At 36.8% G+C, this 20,148-nt stretch overlaps 4 protein-coding genes across 6 annotated transcripts; 2 read left to right on the top strand and 2 right to left on the bottom strand.

Annotated features, from left to right (window-relative positions):
* Nucleotides 1–1,079: 1,079 nt before the first annotated feature.
* LOC118741422 (protein amnionless-like) lies at nt 1,080–2,867 on the bottom strand. Its single transcript, XM_036473392.1, has one exon. It carries the CDS (start codon nt 2,822–2,824, stop codon nt 1,184–1,186), a length of 1,641 nt encoding a protein of 546 aa, XP_036329285.1. The 5' UTR covers nt 2,825–2,867; the 3' UTR covers nt 1,080–1,183.
* Nucleotides 2,868–6,373: 3,506 nt separating this feature from the next.
* Nucleotides 6,374–9,912, top strand: LOC118741423 (androgen-induced gene 1 protein). Of its 2 annotated transcripts, XM_036473394.1 has the most exons (4): nt 6,374–6,791; nt 8,718–8,938; nt 9,024–9,391; nt 9,736–9,912. In XM_036473394.1, exons 1-3 carry the CDS (start codon nt 6,561–6,563, stop codon nt 9,346–9,348), a joined length of 777 nt encoding a protein of 258 aa, XP_036329287.1. In that variant the 5' UTR covers nt 6,374–6,560; the 3' UTR covers nt 9,349–9,391; nt 9,736–9,912. The 2 variants fall into 2 exon arrangements, with proteins under 2 accessions (XP_036329287.1, XP_036329286.1); XM_036473393.1 differs by lacking the exon at nt 9,736–9,912 and having other exon boundaries at nt 9,024–9,605.
* A 1,484-nt stretch (nt 9,913–11,396) lies between these two features.
* Nucleotides 11,397–13,832, top strand: LOC118741425 (androgen-induced gene 1 protein). 2 transcript variants are annotated; one of them, XM_036473398.1, is made up of 4 exons: nt 11,397–11,796; nt 12,096–12,215; nt 12,274–12,497; nt 12,781–13,832. In XM_036473398.1, the coding sequence occupies exons 1-4, from the start codon at nt 11,695–11,697 to the stop codon at nt 13,112–13,114; spliced, it is 780 nt and encodes a 259-aa protein (XP_036329291.1). In that variant the 5' UTR covers nt 11,397–11,694; the 3' UTR covers nt 13,115–13,832. The 2 variants fall into 2 exon arrangements, with proteins under 2 accessions (XP_036329291.1, XP_036329289.1); XM_036473396.1 differs by having other exon boundaries at nt 11,405–11,796; nt 12,045–12,215.
* Nucleotides 13,810–18,247, bottom strand: LOC118741424 (protein smoothened). Its single transcript, XM_036473395.1, has 7 exons — nt 17,541–18,247; nt 16,991–17,472; nt 16,275–16,895; nt 16,046–16,204; nt 15,625–15,991; nt 15,246–15,570; nt 13,810–15,180 (listed from the first exon to the last, which is right to left on the bottom strand). The coding sequence occupies exons 1-7, from the start codon at nt 18,048–18,050 to the stop codon at nt 14,228–14,230; spliced, it is 3,417 nt and encodes a 1,138-aa protein (XP_036329288.1). The 5' UTR covers nt 18,051–18,247; the 3' UTR covers nt 13,810–14,227.
* Between the last annotated feature and the right edge of the window lie 1,901 nt (nt 18,248–20,148).

Consider the following 20,148-nt stretch of genomic DNA (forward strand, 5'->3'; position numbering starts at 1 on the left):
TGTATGTACATATTTAACAGATGTGCGGGTGGTTTGGCAGAATACATATTTATTTAGAAGCCCCTGAAAGGCGAACAGACAGCTGATAAACCAGCAAAGTGCTAAAGATGAAAGCATATAAAAATAAATGGTTATACTCGAGCTGCTTATCGGCTTGAGTTGAGTGCAGCGGAATCTACTTTGTGGTGTTTTGTTAATTTATTGATTAAATGCGGTCGTGGCCGTTGAACAGTGAAAGTGTGTAACTAAATTAGAAACATCCAACGGACTTGGGCGAAAATTGTGTATACATATCGAGCCCTAACCGCCAAAATAACGTAAGCGACATTTTTCCCAAAATTTTCATTTTTACACATTCATGTTTCTGGCATACGGGCGACGATATGCACACAAATTTCAAAAATATGCGCTATAAAAAAGTAAAATATGCAATTAAAAATATTTTCCTAATGTTTTATTGCCGGTACAAAAATAAATAACACACGCATTTTAACAAGAAAAGAACGAAAACAATTTATTTCAAAATAGAGTACATGTCGAGACCGCCAAAAAGATGTAAGCGACATTTTTTCAAAATTGTATTTTTGATGCAGATATGCATCTAGATTATCTAACATTACTGCGTCAAAAAGAAAATTTGCAAAAAAAAAATTTCGCTTACGTCTTTATGGCGGTCAGGGCTCGATATTTATGGATAAAAGTAGTTTATAATCATGCAGACAGTTAGCAGTTAGTTACAGATGAGTATTCGGGAAAAAATTATAGGCAATATTTTGTCAAGAGATATCGCACTAAATTTCAATGATTGTACATAAATATGCAAAAACCGGGATTTTCGCAAGATATGCAAAACAAGGTATTTGCTGCAAAATATGCACTAATGACTGAATGCAATTTTAAAGGAGATTTTATGATACGTAAAGATAACCTGACCATTTCCATTTGAAGTAAATTAGATAACTTTACATACAAATTTTTCAGAATCCTGAAATTCTCAATTTGTTTTAAAAAAAAAAACACTTTCGCATGATTACTCGTACTTAATAACGAGTTACTATTTATATTTATTAGAATCAATGATTACATATATATATTAATTATAAATATTTTAGCTCATCCTATCCAGATACTAATATTTATATATATGCCATGCATATGCATTTGAGGTTTCTCGTTCACTTTACTACTCCTTTGTTTCCTCCTCGTCATCACTGTTGTTGGCCGACGAATCGCCGAGTGTGATTTCAGTCAATTCTTGTTCCTCCTCAATGTCTCCACCCTCCATGGCATCGACCAACGTAACACTTTCCAATTTGTTGCCACTTGACTTCATTGCCACCTTTTGTTCTGTGGCTTTTGACAAGCCAACAACCATAGCTGCTTTCGTTGTTGAAGTGCTGCCAGCTGCTGCTGCTGCTGCACTGGTTGATGCAAAACCGGCTGCAGTAGTTGCGGCACCGGTCTCTCTTAATTTCTCGCCAAACATCGGATTATCGAAAGCGCGCTCCCTTACCTGCCCACTTTCGGCATCGTAGCCCATGGCAATGCCATCGGTCGCATCTGCCTCTGCACCGGTGGCCGTAACATTATCAAACCGTGCAAACATGACGGAGGGACGTACTAACAATGCACGCCAACGTCTCGGATCATAGACCCACTGCGGTACGTAGCGCAAATAGCGATGATCGGGTGCATAGTGTGCGAAAATTACCAAAGCCACCACCGAGACAAACATCAAGCACAAAATGATGAGCAGCACAGAGCCAAATGTTATATTCGGATTGTAGGGGCGTCCAGATATAAGAATATCCATTTTGTACGATCTTTCAAAGACTTTTGACCAATCGGTGCTTGCATTCAATTGGGCCACAAACTTCACGCTCTTCTCGGAGTATGCTTCACGATCGACAATAATGGCCTCTAAGTAGTTTCCATATGGCTCTGCATTTACGTAGGTAATGTGATAATCTAAGTCGGTTGTAAGCTCTTGTTCCTGAACAGAAGCTGCTAATAGTTCCCGTAATTTATTTAAATTCCGTTCGCTGCAGTAATCCATTTGGAATGACAACACAGAACCACATATTGGACAGCAACTTGCAAGAGGCGTTACCGGCACCAGACAGTGCGGCCGGTCGCATTCCCCTGCCACATTCTTGCAAATGGGTTCCGAAAATACTAAAGCGTCTATGTGACAGCCGCAGGGATCCTGGTGATAATACTGCGCCATTGTATCCAGACTATTTTTGAATAAAAGCTGACCGATATCAGTGTGTATCAAGTAATTTAGATAGTCATTCGATATGAGAGATCCGGCCAAATTCAGATGGCCCATCCTCAAATAAGGAACATTCTCTAAATCAATCGAAAGCGGTCCACTACGTGGCATTACCACTGTCTCGTTGTCACAGGGAACGCGTTCCAAATGTGGTATAGCCGTGTTTTGGGCTTGAGACGCGGGACTTAGCCAACTACTTGGGTTATACCACTTTCTTGTCACAGGCATTTTTAAGTAAGCACGGCGACTACGTCCATTTTGACATTCTCTCTGCTGCAATTCTCCTCCAAGCGTAATTGTCGACTCGTCGCTGAGCAGAAGGGCACCATCGCGGGGTAACACGATTCCGCTGATGTCCACTTTGGTTGGAAGTGGTAGCACGGCTGGATATGTTTCGGGGAAAACAACCTCTTCGAGTGCACAAGGCAGGTATCCGGACTCCCACGAGTCGGCACTATCGAAACCGGGATTCCCCAGGAGTCGCTTGTTACTGGTGCTCAAGGAGGCGGATATCAGGAGCGTCAAAAATTTTAGAATAGCTACTCCCATGTTAGATGCAAAAACTTTGAGATGAAAACAGAAACTAAAGGGAAAGTGTTGCGATAATAAAAGTGAAGCCAATGCGTTGTAATAGGGGGCGTATAAAAAATTGCTACGAGAGCCATGGCATCGCATAAAATATAAAGTGAATGATTGTGCTACTTTCAACAGTTCTGTTCGCCATGCAAAAGCCAGTAAGAATTAGCCAGAATCAAAATTCAGAGAATATGGTATCTTACTCTCCCGAAGAGAGAAACTTACTAAGTTTGTCGTGAACAGAAATGAGCAAATATTTGCAAGCTTCACTGCCAGCTGGCGTCCACGGTTGCATTTGGAACACAATAAATTTTTTTAATTATTTCAGGTGGAATACAAAATTGGACCTATATATTTTAATACACTTTATACAAGTGAGATTGAGAAAAGGTTGCAATTGCCTGTTAATGTGAGCCTGCTCTCAGGCACTATTGCACTTCTCTTACCAAATGGTCGATTGGGTATACGTATGTACATTAGGGTGGTCCACAAATGCATGTGAATAAGTAAAGTTGGAATTTTACGCTCTCACCCCCTAGGATTGTTCTATACCGAAAAAGTATACCCTTATTTTTTTTTATTTTGGAATCAAAAAATATTTAGTGGTCGCTTAAAGCGCTCAAAGTTTTCCATGTATTTCACCGTGCGACAGTCAACTTTACACACGAAAAAATCAATATATTCACAAAACCGGGGGCCAAATATAGTAAAATAGCGTTTTTATTTTTACTCTCTGACGGCTGGATTTTTTTAAAAGGACTTCGAAATTTTTAAAATATGATTGAATAAAAAAATCATTCAAAAGACTAGGTGCATTGTAGAACAACAATATGGGTATCAACTAAAAGAAAAAATTCTGTAGAATAGAAAAAAACGTAACTTAATGTCTCGAAGATCCGACCTTTGGCCCCTTATAGCACCATAGTTACATATAATAATAAAAAATAATTTTTACGAAAGGTCCTATTTCGAACTTCGAAGGCCCATATCTCGATATCGGAGGGTAACTTTGAAAAATGGAGAAATTACTTTTTTACCTATCAATCTCTTAAAAAAAAATGATTTAGTCCGATACCCAGCCGAGTGCTGTACAGTGTAATGATTTCAGTATCTTCATATGTGTATATTTTAACTATCAATTTCTTATAAAGGGAAGTGTAATTTTTTTTTTAATCTAAAACTAATAAAGTTAGAAGGACGAAATTCGAGGATGTGGTAGTTTACATATAAGTCCTTGACATATATTTTTTTCAAAAATAAATATTGGAAATTTCCAAGGATATTCAAGGATAACATTTTAAAAGGACATTTTCAACACTTATTCGTCCTGGTGAACTAAAAAATTTAGTTTTTTTCAATTCTACAGAGCTTTTCCTTTTAATTGATACCCATATTGTTATTGTACATGCACCAAATCTTTTAAATAATTTTTTTTGTTCAATCATATCCTAGAAAAATCAGTCCTTAAAAAAAAAATCCTGACGTCAGAGAGAAAAATTAAAAACGCAGTTATACTATATTTGGCTCCTAGTTTTGTGAATACATTGATTTGTTCGGTAGTTTTATACATTTTTGGGTTTTAGTCGCACGTTGTTTTATATGGACAAAAAAACTTTTCGTAGAAATGGTACATAATTCTTAAAACTCTGTTTCTTTGCAAGAGATTCGCAATAATAATACCCGATTGTTTATTTAACCATTTTTTCGTAGTAACTATAATTTATAGGTCCGCCAAAAACCCCCAAAACCCCGAAGAATGCAGTGGAGGGACTAATAAAACATCGTAAGTATTAAAAAATTGTTAAATAAACAATTGGGTATTGTTATCAAAAGTCTCCTGAAGTGAACCAGAGTCTTCCGATATAAAATACATGTACAACTTTGAGCGCTTTGAGCCACCTGTGGATATTTTTTGATTTCAAAATAGGGGTATACTTTTTTTCGTTATTGGACAATCCTAGGGGGTAAGAGCATTAAAACTCCGAACCACGCATTTTTTCCATATAAAAAATTTTCAGAATTTTTCAGAAAAATAGTATTATCTTTCTACTTCTAAAAAATTTATCTTACAGTGTTAATATTCACAAATTTTTTTACGTATTTTACTAGCCCTCAGACGTAGATTCTATTTTATTTTGTTGGATTTCCTTGTTACCAATTAAAAATGCTATCATTTTATCTATTTTGATTTTGATTTTATTTGTTTTTTTTTTTTTTCAAAACATTCATCATATTTCAAAAAGTTTTGCCAGCATACTGTATATCAAATGAATTATCACTTTTGCATATAACAAAAAAAAAGAGTTGGCTTCCCTACAAGAAATCTTACTGGCAAATGACCGGTCACCTGACGGTCAGTGCTGATGCAATAATGCTTCAATTTCCTCTTGAGAAATTCGGGGGTAATATGAAAAACCTAACCAGTTCTTTTGTGTACTTTTTTTCTAGCTGTCAGGCATGGTGGAAATAATTTGAAAATTTGCCTACATTTAAGCATGAGATGTTCTCGGTATATGTTTTCTATAATTTTCTGCTATAATTGCGATGTTTTTGCGATTTTTCGATCACACTGGCACCGAAACTGTGTTTTGGGACCGAAAAATGCTCTACCGAAATCGGTTTGGGACCAAATTAACAGTTTGATAGCCATAAACTATAAAAAGTTTGAGCGCCACTGATATGCTTCGGACAGAGCTGTCAGTTTTCTTCATCACATTCCACCACTGTTGCCAGAGTCGTGCTTTTCGCACTAAATGTAGTGCTTTTCTTTATTCAAAACGCCAAAATTTTTGAGTTTGGTGCTTGGTGCGTTTTTTGGTGCTTCATTTTTTAGTTTGAAGATACTAAATGATAAAAAAATTAATATCAATCGTAAATATTTTAGCAGCTTTACAAAAATGGAAACAAAATCATGGCACAATGACAATCATAAGCGAACCAACAAATTTTTGACACAGATTTTTCCCACTATGCGCTCAAATAAGGCATATTAAAAAGAAAATCAAATTTCGTTATGTTTCAGTGTCAAGCAGTCGGAAAGAAAAGTTTTTTATGTTCCTTTAGTTCACGAGATCATAAGAGACTGCAGTGTAGATTTAAACTACCACATAGTTCATGAAACTTTATTTTTGGTTTTTGCTTTCGTTTGACAGGAATTGCAGAAAAAATTATGCAAAGCGAAGAAAAATATAACATATAAACAGTCACGAAATTATTTATACGTTTTTCTTGAATCTAAGCGAAGCGGCAACGCTGGACACAGCTGCCTATTAATAAAATAAGAACAAGAATGTTATCGTTACTTGGACGAAAATATTTGACTTAATAGAAAGCAGAAAAAACTCGACCGTCGAGCAGGAAACATTGATTTTTATTAATTTAAATCAGCATCCCTACAAAAAACTTTTTATTATTAAATACTTTGATCAAAATTTGGTGCATTTTTCAAGAAAAACCCGATTTTTCTTGAGTTCTTAGTGCGTTCTCAAATCTGAAGCTTGGCAACACTGCATTCTGCATGACATTCTAGTTTCATTGATTTTTTTGTCCGCTTCGGAATAGAGCAGCGGGCGCTGATTGTGTTTGTTTATTATCAATTCAATTAATTAAATGTGTGTATTGTTAGTCAGACAGTAACCCGCTATTAATCGTTACAATTTACATATATATACGAACAGAGCAAAGATCGTCTCTTCATAATTATTGATTAATGTTATTAGTGCTGAAAATGGTCAGAGGCAAATCAAATAACGTGAATGCGGCTGACGCCTTGCATCAAGGAGTTTATAAGGCTTTGCGTACATTGGTTCATTTAACGGCGGCTGTGCAATTTTCCTATGCTGTTTACTACGACTATACTTATGTAAAGCTTCCTGAAACAGAGGCGAATAGGAATAGTGGCTTTGGAGGAAAATTTAAATACTTAACATTTCTGGATGCGGTAATAAAGTTAAAATAATGACATCAAGCATTATTTCGTATGAGTAGTCTTCCTTTGCGGCCGCTGTGGCTGATTGGTTAGAGATGCGTATTGCCATAGAACCTGGTTTGATCTTTCTCACGTTAACCAGGTGTATGTAACTGGAACGACCTAGATTTATGTATATCTGGCCAAGTGCTGTTACTTCAGGACTATTCCTCAAAACTGTTTGGGCAGTTTTTATGGTGTTACAAAAACAATAAGTATTTTCTGATTGTGATTCTGCCTTGAGAAAATTGAAAAAAGGCGGCGTATAATTCTAGGTTCCTCAATTTGTGTTCTCATATCAGGACGCACACTTAGCATTATTAATACATATTCATAACCTTTTGCAACAAAGCTGCAATTTTATCTTATCATTTATGGAATAAATTTTACTAGTCGTCGCTAGTATAAAGTTTGTGTTGGCTTGAGGTTAAAGGAAATGGCGAATTCTATCTGGGTATGACTTGCATATGCAATGGCTATGAAAATGTTATGCTCTTTGGACGATAGAGTCTATCCATAAATCTTTTAAGAATAATTGATAAGATTTTATGGCGCGTCACGTTTAATAATATAGAGAAGTAATTCTAAATTTACGGTTTTTGGAGAATTCATAATACAATGAATAATCTTAATAAAGAAAATATGTTGAGTTTAACAGATAACTTAACTTTCCAAAAATTTGTCTTTCCATATGTCTTTTTTGTATACCAACTGTTTGAATTAATCCAAGGCAAATCGGCCTTGAATTGAACAAACTTTGAATGCGTTTTCCCAGCAAATTCGAGTTTGCTTGTTCAGGCTTGCAAAGCACAGTCATGCTTAGGTTTATACATATCGCTCATTTACTTCAATAGAGTCATAATCAAAAAAAAAAATACAAAAAAAAAGTGTGTAAATATTTCACATCGTCGCTGAAATGCAAAAAAGCCGTAACTAACTAAAATTTTGTATTTTATAAAACGATGTAGAGACTTATAATTCGATGAAATGTACGTTACACCGTGCCACAAGAACCAAAAATTTTTAAAATATACGAAAAAAGCAATAGTTGTGTTTTTTTACAAATTATCCAGTAACTTGCCAGCAACTCTCCAGTAACTTTATTACTAAGAATTCGCTCTCATAGAAAAAATTTGCAAAAAAGTACGCGAACGCTTTTCCAGTAATAATTTGCAAGTTTCATGAACAGCTGATAAATTGTTTGTTTATTCGCAGTAAATTCCTAATAAAACAATATATTTTGTATTTAAATAGGTTTATTTTGTGAAATTCAACAATAAAAACCCACAAACAGTTGCCTTATTAGTTTAAATTTCATCCAGTAACATGCGATCAGCTGTTTTTCGTACTGGCAAATTCTTACAAGTAAAAATTTATCCAGTAAAATCCAGTAAAAACTTGCAACTTCAACTGTCATTTTTCGCTCTCTCAATTTCCCCTACTTTGCAAGTTTTTGCGTACGAAAACGCCAAAACATGAAAATTCGTAAAAACTTTTACTGGATTTTACTGGAAATGAGTAAAAAAACGCAACTAATATATGTATGTATTCACAAAACTAGGACCCAAATATAGTATAACTGCCGTTTTAAGTTTTCTCTCTGACGTCAGGATTTTTTTTAAAGGACCGAAATTTCTACGATATGATTGAATAAAAAAAATTATTTTAAAGATTTTGCGCATTGTAGAATAACAATATGGGTATCAATTAAAAGAAAAAAAATGTATAGAATTGAAAAAAAAAATATTTTTTGCTGCATCAGGACGAATAAGTGTTGAAAATGTCCTTTTAAAACTTTATCCTTGAATATCCTTGGAAATTTCCAATATTTATTAAAAAAAATATATATATGTACATACATATATATGTCAAGGACTAACTTTTTCTTCTGTTTCATAGATTATTCAATCACTCTACTACATTATTTCCCTTATAAATGACTTTGTGGGAACAAATGAAGTTGCGCCGAAACGTATACCAACCATCCGCAAGGTCAAGGATTACCTGATGTCAGCTTTGGCTTTTCCAGTGGCTTTGAATGTAGGCATAACATTCTGGACTTTATATGCTATAGACCGTGAGCTGGTATTCCCACGGGTATTGGATGCAGTGTTTCCAAGGTAGGTGTGATGTATTAGACTTGTATTGTCTTCCACAATGTTCTATCTTTCATAGTTGCTTCATTTATATATATTTTCTTTTCAGTTGGCTGAATCACGTTGTGCACACTAATATTGTGGTCTTCATTATTCTGGAGCTTTTCACATCATTCCGTGCCTATCCCAAGCGAAGCCAAGGTATTACAGGTCTCGCCGCGTTTATGCTCAGCTACCTAGTTTGGATTCATGTGGTTAAGCACTACTCAGGTGTTTGGGTATATCCCGTGCTTGAGGTATTGCAATTGCCACAGCGTGTTGTCTTTTTTGTGGCTGTACTGGCTTTTACGTTATGTTTGTACCTGCTTGGTGAATTCATGAACAACATTGTTTGGGCCAAAGAACTGAAGTTGGCGCAACGCAAAATCAAATAAACAACTTTAATTCTCAGTTTATTAAATATTGCATTCAGAAAAGGTGATTTAAATATTGTTGATATTCAGGAGAGGGAGAAAACCAATTAGCAAATTAGAAAACAAAGAGAAGTTTCTTACGATATTTTAAATCAAAAGCTTTGCATGAATTTCTACAATGTATTTAATATATCGTATGTAGCTCGATTAAAGCCAAAACAATGCGAAAATCTAACCAAATAAAAACTTTGTGTAGTCAATTCCTATAAAAACTAAAATATTTGAAATATAGTTTGCATGCTAAATATGTATGTAAGTATAATGAACCCAGTTAATTCAGCGATACAAATTTTAAATACATATGTATTTATGGTTATATGTATAACACAATTTAACTTATTTATTCAGGTCACTTAGATTTAATTACACAGAAACATCTCGTTGAACAAATGCTAGCAAATATGAGAGCAGATATTATCATTTACTCTAAATATATTCATATCAGCGCACTGGAGTTCGTTACAAAGTTGCAAGCCAATAATAATGAATTTTAAATAAATGCTTTAAACGATATTGAATATTTGATGAGGGCTTTTTTTATTCATTGGGTTGTATTAAAATGACAACGGAAATGGATTAAATGCAATGGTGAGTAATAAAATTAAATAACAAAGTGTGTAAATTAAACTAACCCAGCCAGAAAAAAATCCGAAAACCGATCCGAAAAAGGAAAAAAGTAGATGAAGTGCGGATTTTTGTCCGTTTACCGATTCCATTTTCGGGTACTTTGACGATCCTTTTCCCACTAAAGTGTGCGGCAAACAACTACGGAAAATTGTTTGTGAAACGGATACTTTTTCGAATGTTTTTTCTGAAATTAGTCTAATTAATTTTTCCGTTCAATACGTACTGAAGCGTACGCGTTCATTCTGTACTTCAAAGATTCTTTTTCATGGTTAAAAAAAAAATAAAATTAGGAAGCGTCTGACGGAATTCGAACCCGCCCCTTGTGGAAGCTAACAAATAACGGCACGCTCCTCTGCACGCTCAGCCACTGCCGACTACGCGTGCGTGCTTTCAAATGTTCAGCTTGAACAAATAATATACAATTATTGCTTTCAAATAACATCATCTTTTTCGAACGTTTTCCGGATACGAAAATGAATGTTAACTGTAGTCGTTTCCTATTCGTTTCCGGATACGGAAAATTGTACTAGACTGCACTGACGACAAAATTTACGTTTCTTTGCTGGCTGGAAAGTTTCCCTTGAAATACATATACAACAGTTCGGCCATGAAGTTCGGATTCGGTTCGGTTTCGACCAAATTGTCCGAATAATTTAGCCGAAAAGTTCTAATGGAAATGTTAAAAAATTATAAAAATTATATATATATTTTTTCAATTTGAGTGCCTCTGTAATTTCATTGTATAGTTTTATTTGTATGGCAACTTTCTTGCAAGTAGTAATTATGCTGCCAATATGGCCCCTAGGGCCATTTGCTCAAAGCCTGGTTGACACCAATCTCCGGTTAAACATCGTTATCGACGTTACTGACACTATGTTATAGGCATGCGAGATCTCGAACATGTAGACCGCAAAAAGAACGAAGCATACTTTATGCATACTCGCATGCTTTCAACTATCATTTTTGTTGTGTGACAGGTATTTTCTCATTTCACAGAATTCTTCGTTTATTTTGATGGAAAATACATATTTGGCCTGAAAATATCGATCCTTCTTTTTGGCGACATTTTACGAATGAAAAAGTATGCAGTCAAATGCCCAGTCAACAAAACTCAATCTCGCTTGCGAGAGAAAAAAGCAAAACGCAAGCAAGATTTTCTAGCATGTGAAGACGGCCGGTTAGTGAAAGAATAATGGAACGGTCATATATTGCCGTTGCAAACATGGGTTGTACCTTTTTCTCTTTTTTCACAAAAATATGTAAGAAAACCGTAGTATACGCCCAATGATAGTTTGAATTACAACAAACACTTCGTTTTGACGTTATGCTTTCGAGGAATGCAAAATTCGTTCTCGGTTGCGTATACGACTTAAAGCAAAATTTGTTAAACACTCGCGCGCATGTCGATGCGAATGTTTAAAATGATACGAATCATTACCATAAGCGAATACGAATGCAAATATTCGTAACTTCTCTAACATGAATTGCCTTATCACCACCACAGTTTGAGAGCAACTGTACACGAAGAGTTCGCCACATTTTCGATTCCACTTGGCAAGTGGACAGTGGACTTTGTGAGATCTATGTGTGGCGCAAGTGGTAGTGGAATAATTAGTTAAAAGTTAAATTAAATATAAGCAGTATAATCATAATTCCGACTCCAGTAAATTAGTATCTAAAATGACAAAAAGCAAGAAGAAACTAAAGGAACAGCAGCAGGCGAAAGTGCAAAATGCGATCGTTGAGGAACGCCTGACAACAACGAACGATGCGTATACACAGGTAAAGGCTCCGTTATGCATACTTGGCATTGCTTGAGAGTTGTCACATAAGGAATCTGTTAAATGAGCTTCGCGTGTAAGCTGTTACCCAACGCACAGCATTACATACGTAAAAGTCTGTTGGTTTTTGATTTCTACGTAAAAATGGTATAGCAGTGCATGCAATGCCAAGTATGCATAACAGAGCCTTAAGCGTGTAAATTTAGTAAAGCCATAAACATATGTATGTACGTATTTGCACAACCGTAGGGTGCCTTCTCTTACCTGAGGATGCTCACACACATCATTGGACTGTTACAGTTCACCTATGGCATTTACTATCACTGGTTTAATGTGCATTGGCCTCAGCGTTTGCCGGAGGAGGAAGAGTTAAAGACGCGTTGGGGAGGAAAATTTAAATACCTTACCTTTCTGGATGTGGTTTGTAATTTACAGTTTAATTATTTTGCGACTTGTTTTTTGAGTCTCGCCTTTCTAGATATTGCAAGCACTATATCACTTTGTTGCGCTTCTAAATGACTTAGTTGGCTCCAATGAAGTCGGTCAGACGAGGCTGATGCCGGGTGTGCGTAAGTTGCGAGATTATATCTTCGCCACTTGGGCTTTTCCCATAGCACATAATGTCTGCATTTCCTTTTGGGTTATATATGCCTATGATCGGGAGCTCATTTTCCCCAAGGCGCTAGACGCTATTTTTCCCAAGTAATTATGCTGCCAATAAGTACATATCGTCATCATCAATGCAAAAGGCCATTTTTGAGGATATCAGAAGTTCACTTTTTAAATATTCCATTATTTTGGTTATATCAAAATACTTAAAATAATGAGAGGTTTATTTTCGCCTTTAAACCAGATCTCTTAGTCAATTTAAAAAGTATTTTATCCTTTTGTAAAATGTCATATAGGGCCATTTGCATTGATGATTACGATATATCCAAGTAAACGTTTCTAAACATGTGTATGTACGTACATTTTCCCTTCACAGCTGGCTGAATCATATCGTTCATACCAATGTTGCTATGCTCGCTATACTCGATATGTTTACTTGCTTCCGTCAGTATCCAAGTCGCACGGCAGGACTCACGGGTACTATTATATTTATGGTACTCTATATAATTTGGATGCATATAGTGCGCTTTTTCTCTGGTCATTGGGTATATCCACTGTTGGAAATTATTAATTTACCAATGCGATACTTTATGCTCAGTGCTTTATTGGGCTTCACAGTATTTTGCTATTTCTTGGGTGAATTTTTAAATAAAATAATTTGGAGTCCAGAGTTGCGATTGCTGAGAATGAAGAGTGCAAAGATCGAGTGATCTGTTGTTATGTCTTCACAAAGGAGTTGGAAATACTATTAGACTTTCGCAAACTGAGAAACGCTTGAACAAGTAATTTTAATTAAACTTCAATTTTATTTTAGGTAAGTACCAAATAAAATGATTGGTATTTTTTATTATACGATTTCGCAATTACGAAACAATTTTTCTTGGAGTATACATACATACAAAATTTTAAGAATATAGTTTTGTTAATTGTAAAAATAGTTTAGTCTTAAGGCACTAACTAACTTACACTTAACAATTACAAGGTTTATGTAATTAACTATATATATGCCAGTGTACTGCACAAGCCGCGTCATTTACGTTTTCAAGCTATTTGAAAAAAATACAAGCGCCAGTATGATTCGCACTTGTTTCAAACAACCCAATTTAAATCATAGCTTGAACGCAAACGAAAACGGTAGCAGCGTTGGACATACACTTGGATGTGTTTGAAGTAAATCAAGTCCGAATATGAGTTGAAATTCAACAAGCAAGCCAAGCATTTACTTGCTTGCTTCGAACCAAGCCCAGTGAATACAAGTAAGCTTTCAAGTAGCTCAAAATGTAAGTAGCTTGCTGCAGTACACTGATACATGCCTATACATGTAATTTTCCTGTATTAGTCACTTACGTATTCATCACACCAGGTATTTTATATAAATATGTATACAACAAAATATGTTTATAAGTCAGTTCAAGTTTGTAATATGTATGCAAATATGTATATTATTTTGCAAATTCATTATTTGTGTTTTGCGATATACGTGTGAGTATTATTCAGATGACAATTTCAAATGATGTAAATGCTGCAGGATGTGCGCTTAGGAGTGTAAAATTTTATTATAGTAGTATAAAATTTGAACCTAGTGTCTACTGATGTTTCAATTAAGTCTAAACATTATAATGTTATACTGTTTAGTGTAAAATACTCTTCCTAGGAGTAATTAAAAATCACACCACAGTGCATTTTAAAATAAGTACAAAATCAAAAAGTGATTTCTGAGATTGAAGAACGTTTAGATCAGTGGTTCCTTTCAGATCTTATTGAGCATTATATGTTTATATGAATGTATGTATGTATGTATGTGCTGCGAGCACCATTCAACTCTACTTCGATGGCAGCAACAATAATTTTAGTTTCTCGGATTCGCTCAACAACATTGCTTCCTTGTGCTTATTGTTGTTGTGCAACAACGTTTGCATTTCGGTTGCATCAACTGCCTCATCTGCATATTCACTTTTCTGGCGCACACCCTTTGCATTTAATTGTCGCATCGCCATTTTCAGTTCATCTTCGTCGTAGGATGTCAAATTGTGCGTAGCTATTTCAAAGGCATTGGCTTGTATACCCACATCGCAGCTTGTTTTGCTGCTTCGTGAATTTGGCTTGCCGGTAGATAGTCCGGAGTACGAGCTATGTAATGTTAAGACCAGTGGCAAGTCGAGTTCAGAGGATGTGCATGATGAAGTAAAGGAATCAGCAGCATCGCAATTGAGATCTCGTGCTAAATGCAAATTCATTTCGGAAATATTAAGAACATTTTCATTGTCCTTCTGCAATGCGGCGACTGCAGCGACATTCGAACGCCTAGAACTTTGTTTCCTTCCTTTGCCACTGCGTTGGGAACGCCGATTATTGCCATTGGCCATTACGGCCGCCGCAGCAACAGCAGCGGAACTGGTAGCCTGGGATTTTCGTGAATGACGACTGCGTGTGGAGTTGCGAGAATTTCGATTTGTGGCCGATTCATTAGACTGCTGCATATTTTTTAGTAAATTTTCTAACGCTATTTGTTTTTTAATATTGCGCTCATGAATATCTGTGTCTATTTCTTCGATTCGTGGGCCATTGCGAGGCTGTGCATCTATATTCCCGCCGTCGTTGTAGTCGTCACTTAGATCTTGCTTCAGTACTACGTCTAAGCGGGAATCTTGAATTTTGAATGAAGCATGAGAATTGTCCGCATCGGACGAGCTGCTTAAGCCTTGCTGCTGGAGGAAAGGCATTAAGAACTGACCGTTTTTGGCCAAAAATGCACTGATATCAGCGGGATCCAAACCTGTAGGGTAACCGTTTAATTTTTAAATCCAAATTATAAGCACTTGTATGTATGCATGTACTCACCCGCATTTGCGCTGCGCCGTTTCATCATTTTGCTACCATGTGAATGATGCTTCTTTGTACTTTGATGGGCAAATAAACCGACTTTGTGACTTGCGTTCGGATATGTAGTCTTTTTCAAGGCAATGACTTGCGACTCAATGGAAGTGCTGCTCTCTCGACGTCCACTATATTTACGGCCAGAAGTGGCTGAGGATATAAAGTCGCGTCGTTTTTGTGAGCGCTTGTTCGTGGCAGACGCCTGTTTACTGCTGTGGTTGTGATGATGATGGCTGCTTCGCGAGCGCGAGGCAACTTTTGTTTTCATTTCGGCAATTTTCACAGATACCTGAAGGTTTATATACATTATCGGTTAGAGTAGTTTTGAATGACAAGAACGCACCTGAGAGTCCACAGAATTTCGTCGCGATTCCACAGAAACATGACGTACGCTAAAACTTATTTCTGAGTCAACGGAATTTTTTCGAGGGCCTTGACTGGAAGAGTTTGTGGCTCCCGCACCGGTGAGAGCCATGCGACGCTTAACAAATTGTGGCAAATAATTTGCCCATGTGGAACTAATTTCATTTGTTTCAGAAGAATTTAGATCATTTACGTCGAAGTTCAAACCTACAGGATCGGTATGTGTATTATACAGAGTAATAGAGAGCCTCCCCTTATCCTCAAACTCCTTGCGTTTGGCCCAAGTTTGGGCAATAACTTTGTGTTTTGGCATTTTAACTTCCTCGGCGACATCCTTACCACATTTTCTGGGGAACAAAAATTGCTTAAAAAAATTTATAACATTAAGTGAAGTAACCTACTTTCTTATGTAACGCCGCCAAGTTTCTATTGAAGAAGGTGTCCAGCACCATGTTGACATGACAATCCCCGATCCAAAGAGGCAGAGTAAATGCAGCTGCAACAAGGCAATGCTGGGCCGATTTTCAATTCTACACTGCTCTTCGGTTGAAATGCGGCAGCTGAGAGAAGAAACGTTGTTTTAAAGATATCTTAGTGAAAGGTGTACCGAAATGCCAATAAATTACTCACATAATGAACATCCGCAAGCTCTCGGCCCATTGGTGGGAGTTTCGAAACTCATTTACGTGGCATGCAATGGCAGCTAGTATAAATAAAAGTGTAAACACCGAACAGAGCCCCATTCTCACAATAATTAGATGAATCTTATTGCTTGCCGATGCCGATTTAATGTCGTTTGCAAAGTGTTTTAATCCAAAAAGCATTATCATGCCGCGTATGACAAAGTAGCCACCTACCAATATAACGCCGCACAATGGTCCCAGCAATAGGCCAGCTCGCATCGGATGATTCAAATACCCAACAAAGCAAATACCAACAGTACTATTGCCATCTACTTCACTCAGCGCCATTGTGGTGATGGTTAGCACAAGGGGTAGAGACCACGCGACTAAATGGAAGTAAGAGCCTTTTTTATCAATACGGTCCTGAACGTTGCCCACAGCTCGTAGGTGCCAAGTGTACGTAAGAAAGACAAACCAAACCATCGCAGCGGTAAGAAAATAGTATACCAGCACAAAAACGACGATACAGGAAAGATTCTCACCGGCTGTGGGTTCCGAATGACGCAAGGTGCCATCTTTGCGGCACACGATATCTTCGCGCGACCCGGGTGTAAACTGTGCCAACCACCTAGTGAGAAAATTGTATTAAAAAAGTATCTTCTATGATAACCCATGTTTTAGAATTAGCTATTAACAGTTCCGCTTTTTTATTTTGTCACTCACCCCAAACATACAATCATGAAGCACAAATTGATGTAGAATACGATCAGTGCTGGATATTTATTTGCATTCTCCCAATCAATTACGAAAGTGGCCACCACAAAAAAGTTTGCGAGACAGCATATTGTACCAAGCCAACTAATTAATTTATGTATTTGCCGATGCTCATCATCGGTGTACAAAGGATCTTTGCATTGCACACCACAACCTTCAATGCCAGGATAGTTGCTACTACTCGATTCTACTGGCACCAGTGGAGCGAGACAGCTACCAGTAGCATTAAATTTCATCTCTTGCACATCGTTCGTACACTTTGGTGGAAATAAAGTTTCATTACAACGTAGAAACTCGGGAAAATATGATGTGTTGTAGAGTATGCGACACGGTTCCCAAGTCTTGCGACACATTTCTACCGAAGGCAGATACACCATGTCCTTGCCATTCATTTGTTCACACTTTGGCATAAACACGGAGCAAAGAAATGGCTAAAACACATTCGTTTTTGTTATTAGTTTTCGTAGTTGTTTGTTAATTGCAAATTATATTAACGTACCTGTATGACTGCCCAGCATTTCGGTACATTTCTCAGGGCGCGATAGCTGTGTAAGTGCTTCAACATTTGCTCCTGATTCCGGTAGTCAGTGAGATCAAGGCTAGTGAAGTTATACGGAATTTTAGCACCCAAACAAGTGCTGTTGACAAGCTTTTCGCAGCGTCCATGTCGCACACACTGTGTGTGCTGCATATCCAAACCGCGCCCATCGAACCAAGGTTTATTGTCTCGATTCGTTTTTCCATTTATACGATAATTTATTGTACCATTTATGGGCTTCAAATCAGTTTGTATGGCCAAAGTGGTGGTGGTAAATGTGGCAGAGAGGGCGTTAGCGTTCCTAGAGGAAACATCGGCCAGAGTGTTGGCTAGTCGAAAATATATGCATAAAATCAAATAGCAAGCAAATCTTCGTGGAAAACATCTGCCAAAGCTGCAGAAGAAATCGGAATTCCTAGAATTATGGCAAATGAGTACAGACAAATGATCTCTGGGCAAATCATAATACATTTACATCGCTGCAGGCTGAACGCGGAAAAGATCGTTGGCACAATAAATAATAGATATTTCACAATAACATTTTTGTGTAAATTATAGTTTAAACGTGCACTTAATATTAATTAAAACATAAATTCGAAGAAAAACAAAAAATGTAACTGCGGAAATAATCGCTAAAGAAACAAATGACAAGCGATGTAGCAGCAGCATGGCTGCCAACTTCGCTCAAACCGTACCATTCTTGGGCCCAAGGCAAGGTACATTGAACAGGTAGATCAGTAGAGCAGCTGTTTTGATTTATTTTCAAATTATTTGGTCAATGTCAAAATGTCAAATATTTTTAATTTTTTCTCACGAAACTTATAAGTTGTTAAAATCCATTTGCTTGTGAAACCTTTTTCCATACAAAACAAGCGATTAAATAGCAGCTTTTGGAACGTTCGCCCAACTCGGCAGCACGACCTAGTGTGATTTATTTTGTGTTTGTTGTATTATCAATTCGCCTTGTTTACAACAAACACATCGTTTTGACTTTAATATGTACCGCGGCGAAAATGTAAATTCGCCAGTAACACCACATTGTATAAATTGACCTTGATTTTGACATAGGAAGAACCGCGGCAAAAACCTAATTTGGCCATTAACCGCCATATTCCCACACCACTGACAAAACTCAGCCTACTGCGCCTAATACTATGCCGCAAATTTATTTTAAGCTGTCGTATGACAATTGTCAGTTTTATTGTTATGACCTACTGAGTAAGTGACAACGGCGAAACAATGTTTATATTGTGTAATTGTGACAATAGTCATATCATGAATTTTGTCAGTGTTGTGGGAATAGGGCGGTAAAACCATCTTGTATAAATTCGCCTTGAGAGTGACTCTCATCAGTCCGCAGTAGTCAGATTTACCGCCCTATTCCCACACCACTGGCAAAATTCATCATGTGACTATTGTCACAATTACTGCGCCTAAAACACAATATAAACATTGTTTCGCCGTTGTCACTTACTCAGTAGGTCATAACAATAAAACTGACAATTGTCATACGACAGCTTAAAATAAATTTGCGGCAAAGGCAATAGTCAGCCGCTGAGTTTTGTCAGTGGTGTGGGAATAGGGCGGTTAGTCAGAAGAATTTTTTCTGGCAAAATCCTGAAAAGTGTCAAACTCAACTAAATTTAAATTAACGGAAATTAAAGAATACGCAAAAAGTGAGAATAATCCAAAAAGTAAAAAAAGTGAATTGAAATTGGAAGGAGGCAAAAAATAATTGATATAGTAAGTGTTTATTGTGCTTGTGCTTTTGTGAATGTGTTTGTACATACCTTTCCATTCTTATTTGACGTTAGTTTTTTGTTGCAATTCTTTGGACTAAAAATTTGGTTTTTTGCGTTCCTTTACTTTTTCTGTTATTCTCTTTTAGTGAGCGCATTTTGCTTACGCTCTGGCATTTTGACACTTTTCAGATTTTAGTCCAAAAAAATGAACCTATTAATGCTAAATGGGACGAATTAAAAAGAATGGCACCGTTTTTGGTACTTTTATTCAATTTGGTGCATTTTGGCACTTTTTTTATGCCCAATATGGCACTTCATAGCCAAGTAAAGTTGGCAGTCCTGAACAACGGTTGGACCCAGGGCCATGAACGAAAGACATAAGATCACGTAAGAACAAGAGAATGAAAAAAGTCGATTTTTTTAGCGGGTTCTACGCCATCTTGCTTCACTGGAAAACGAGCGAAAAGTAAACAAAGCAAAGAAAACAACGAAAACCAAAATTAACCAAAATTATTGTCAGCCACTTAAACGCACAATTTAGGTAAAATGATGCAACAAAATGCTTTAAAATGTGTTGTCATGTTGAATTAACTCTTCTTTACTTGAATAAAAGTCTAAAATAGTGGTGCTTGTGATGTAAACAAACGCTCAGCTGACGAACCCGCTTTCGCAAACTTTTTTCTCACAACCAGTTACAAATACAACGTCGCGTTCTTACGTGATCTTGTATTTTTGGTTCATGCCCAGGGCTGCCAATTATCCCTGGCTGTGAGTTGCCATATTGTTACGATTATCCTCGAAACCTTGAGGGATTTCCCAAATATGCT

The sequence above is a fragment of the Rhagoletis pomonella genome, unplaced genomic scaffold, assembly GCF_013731165.1.
Source record: "Rhagoletis pomonella isolate Grant_MI unplaced genomic scaffold, Rhpom_1.0 Rhpom_scaffold_00006, whole genome shotgun sequence".
Taxonomy (NCBI): domain Eukaryota; kingdom Metazoa; phylum Arthropoda; class Insecta; order Diptera; family Tephritidae; genus Rhagoletis; species Rhagoletis pomonella.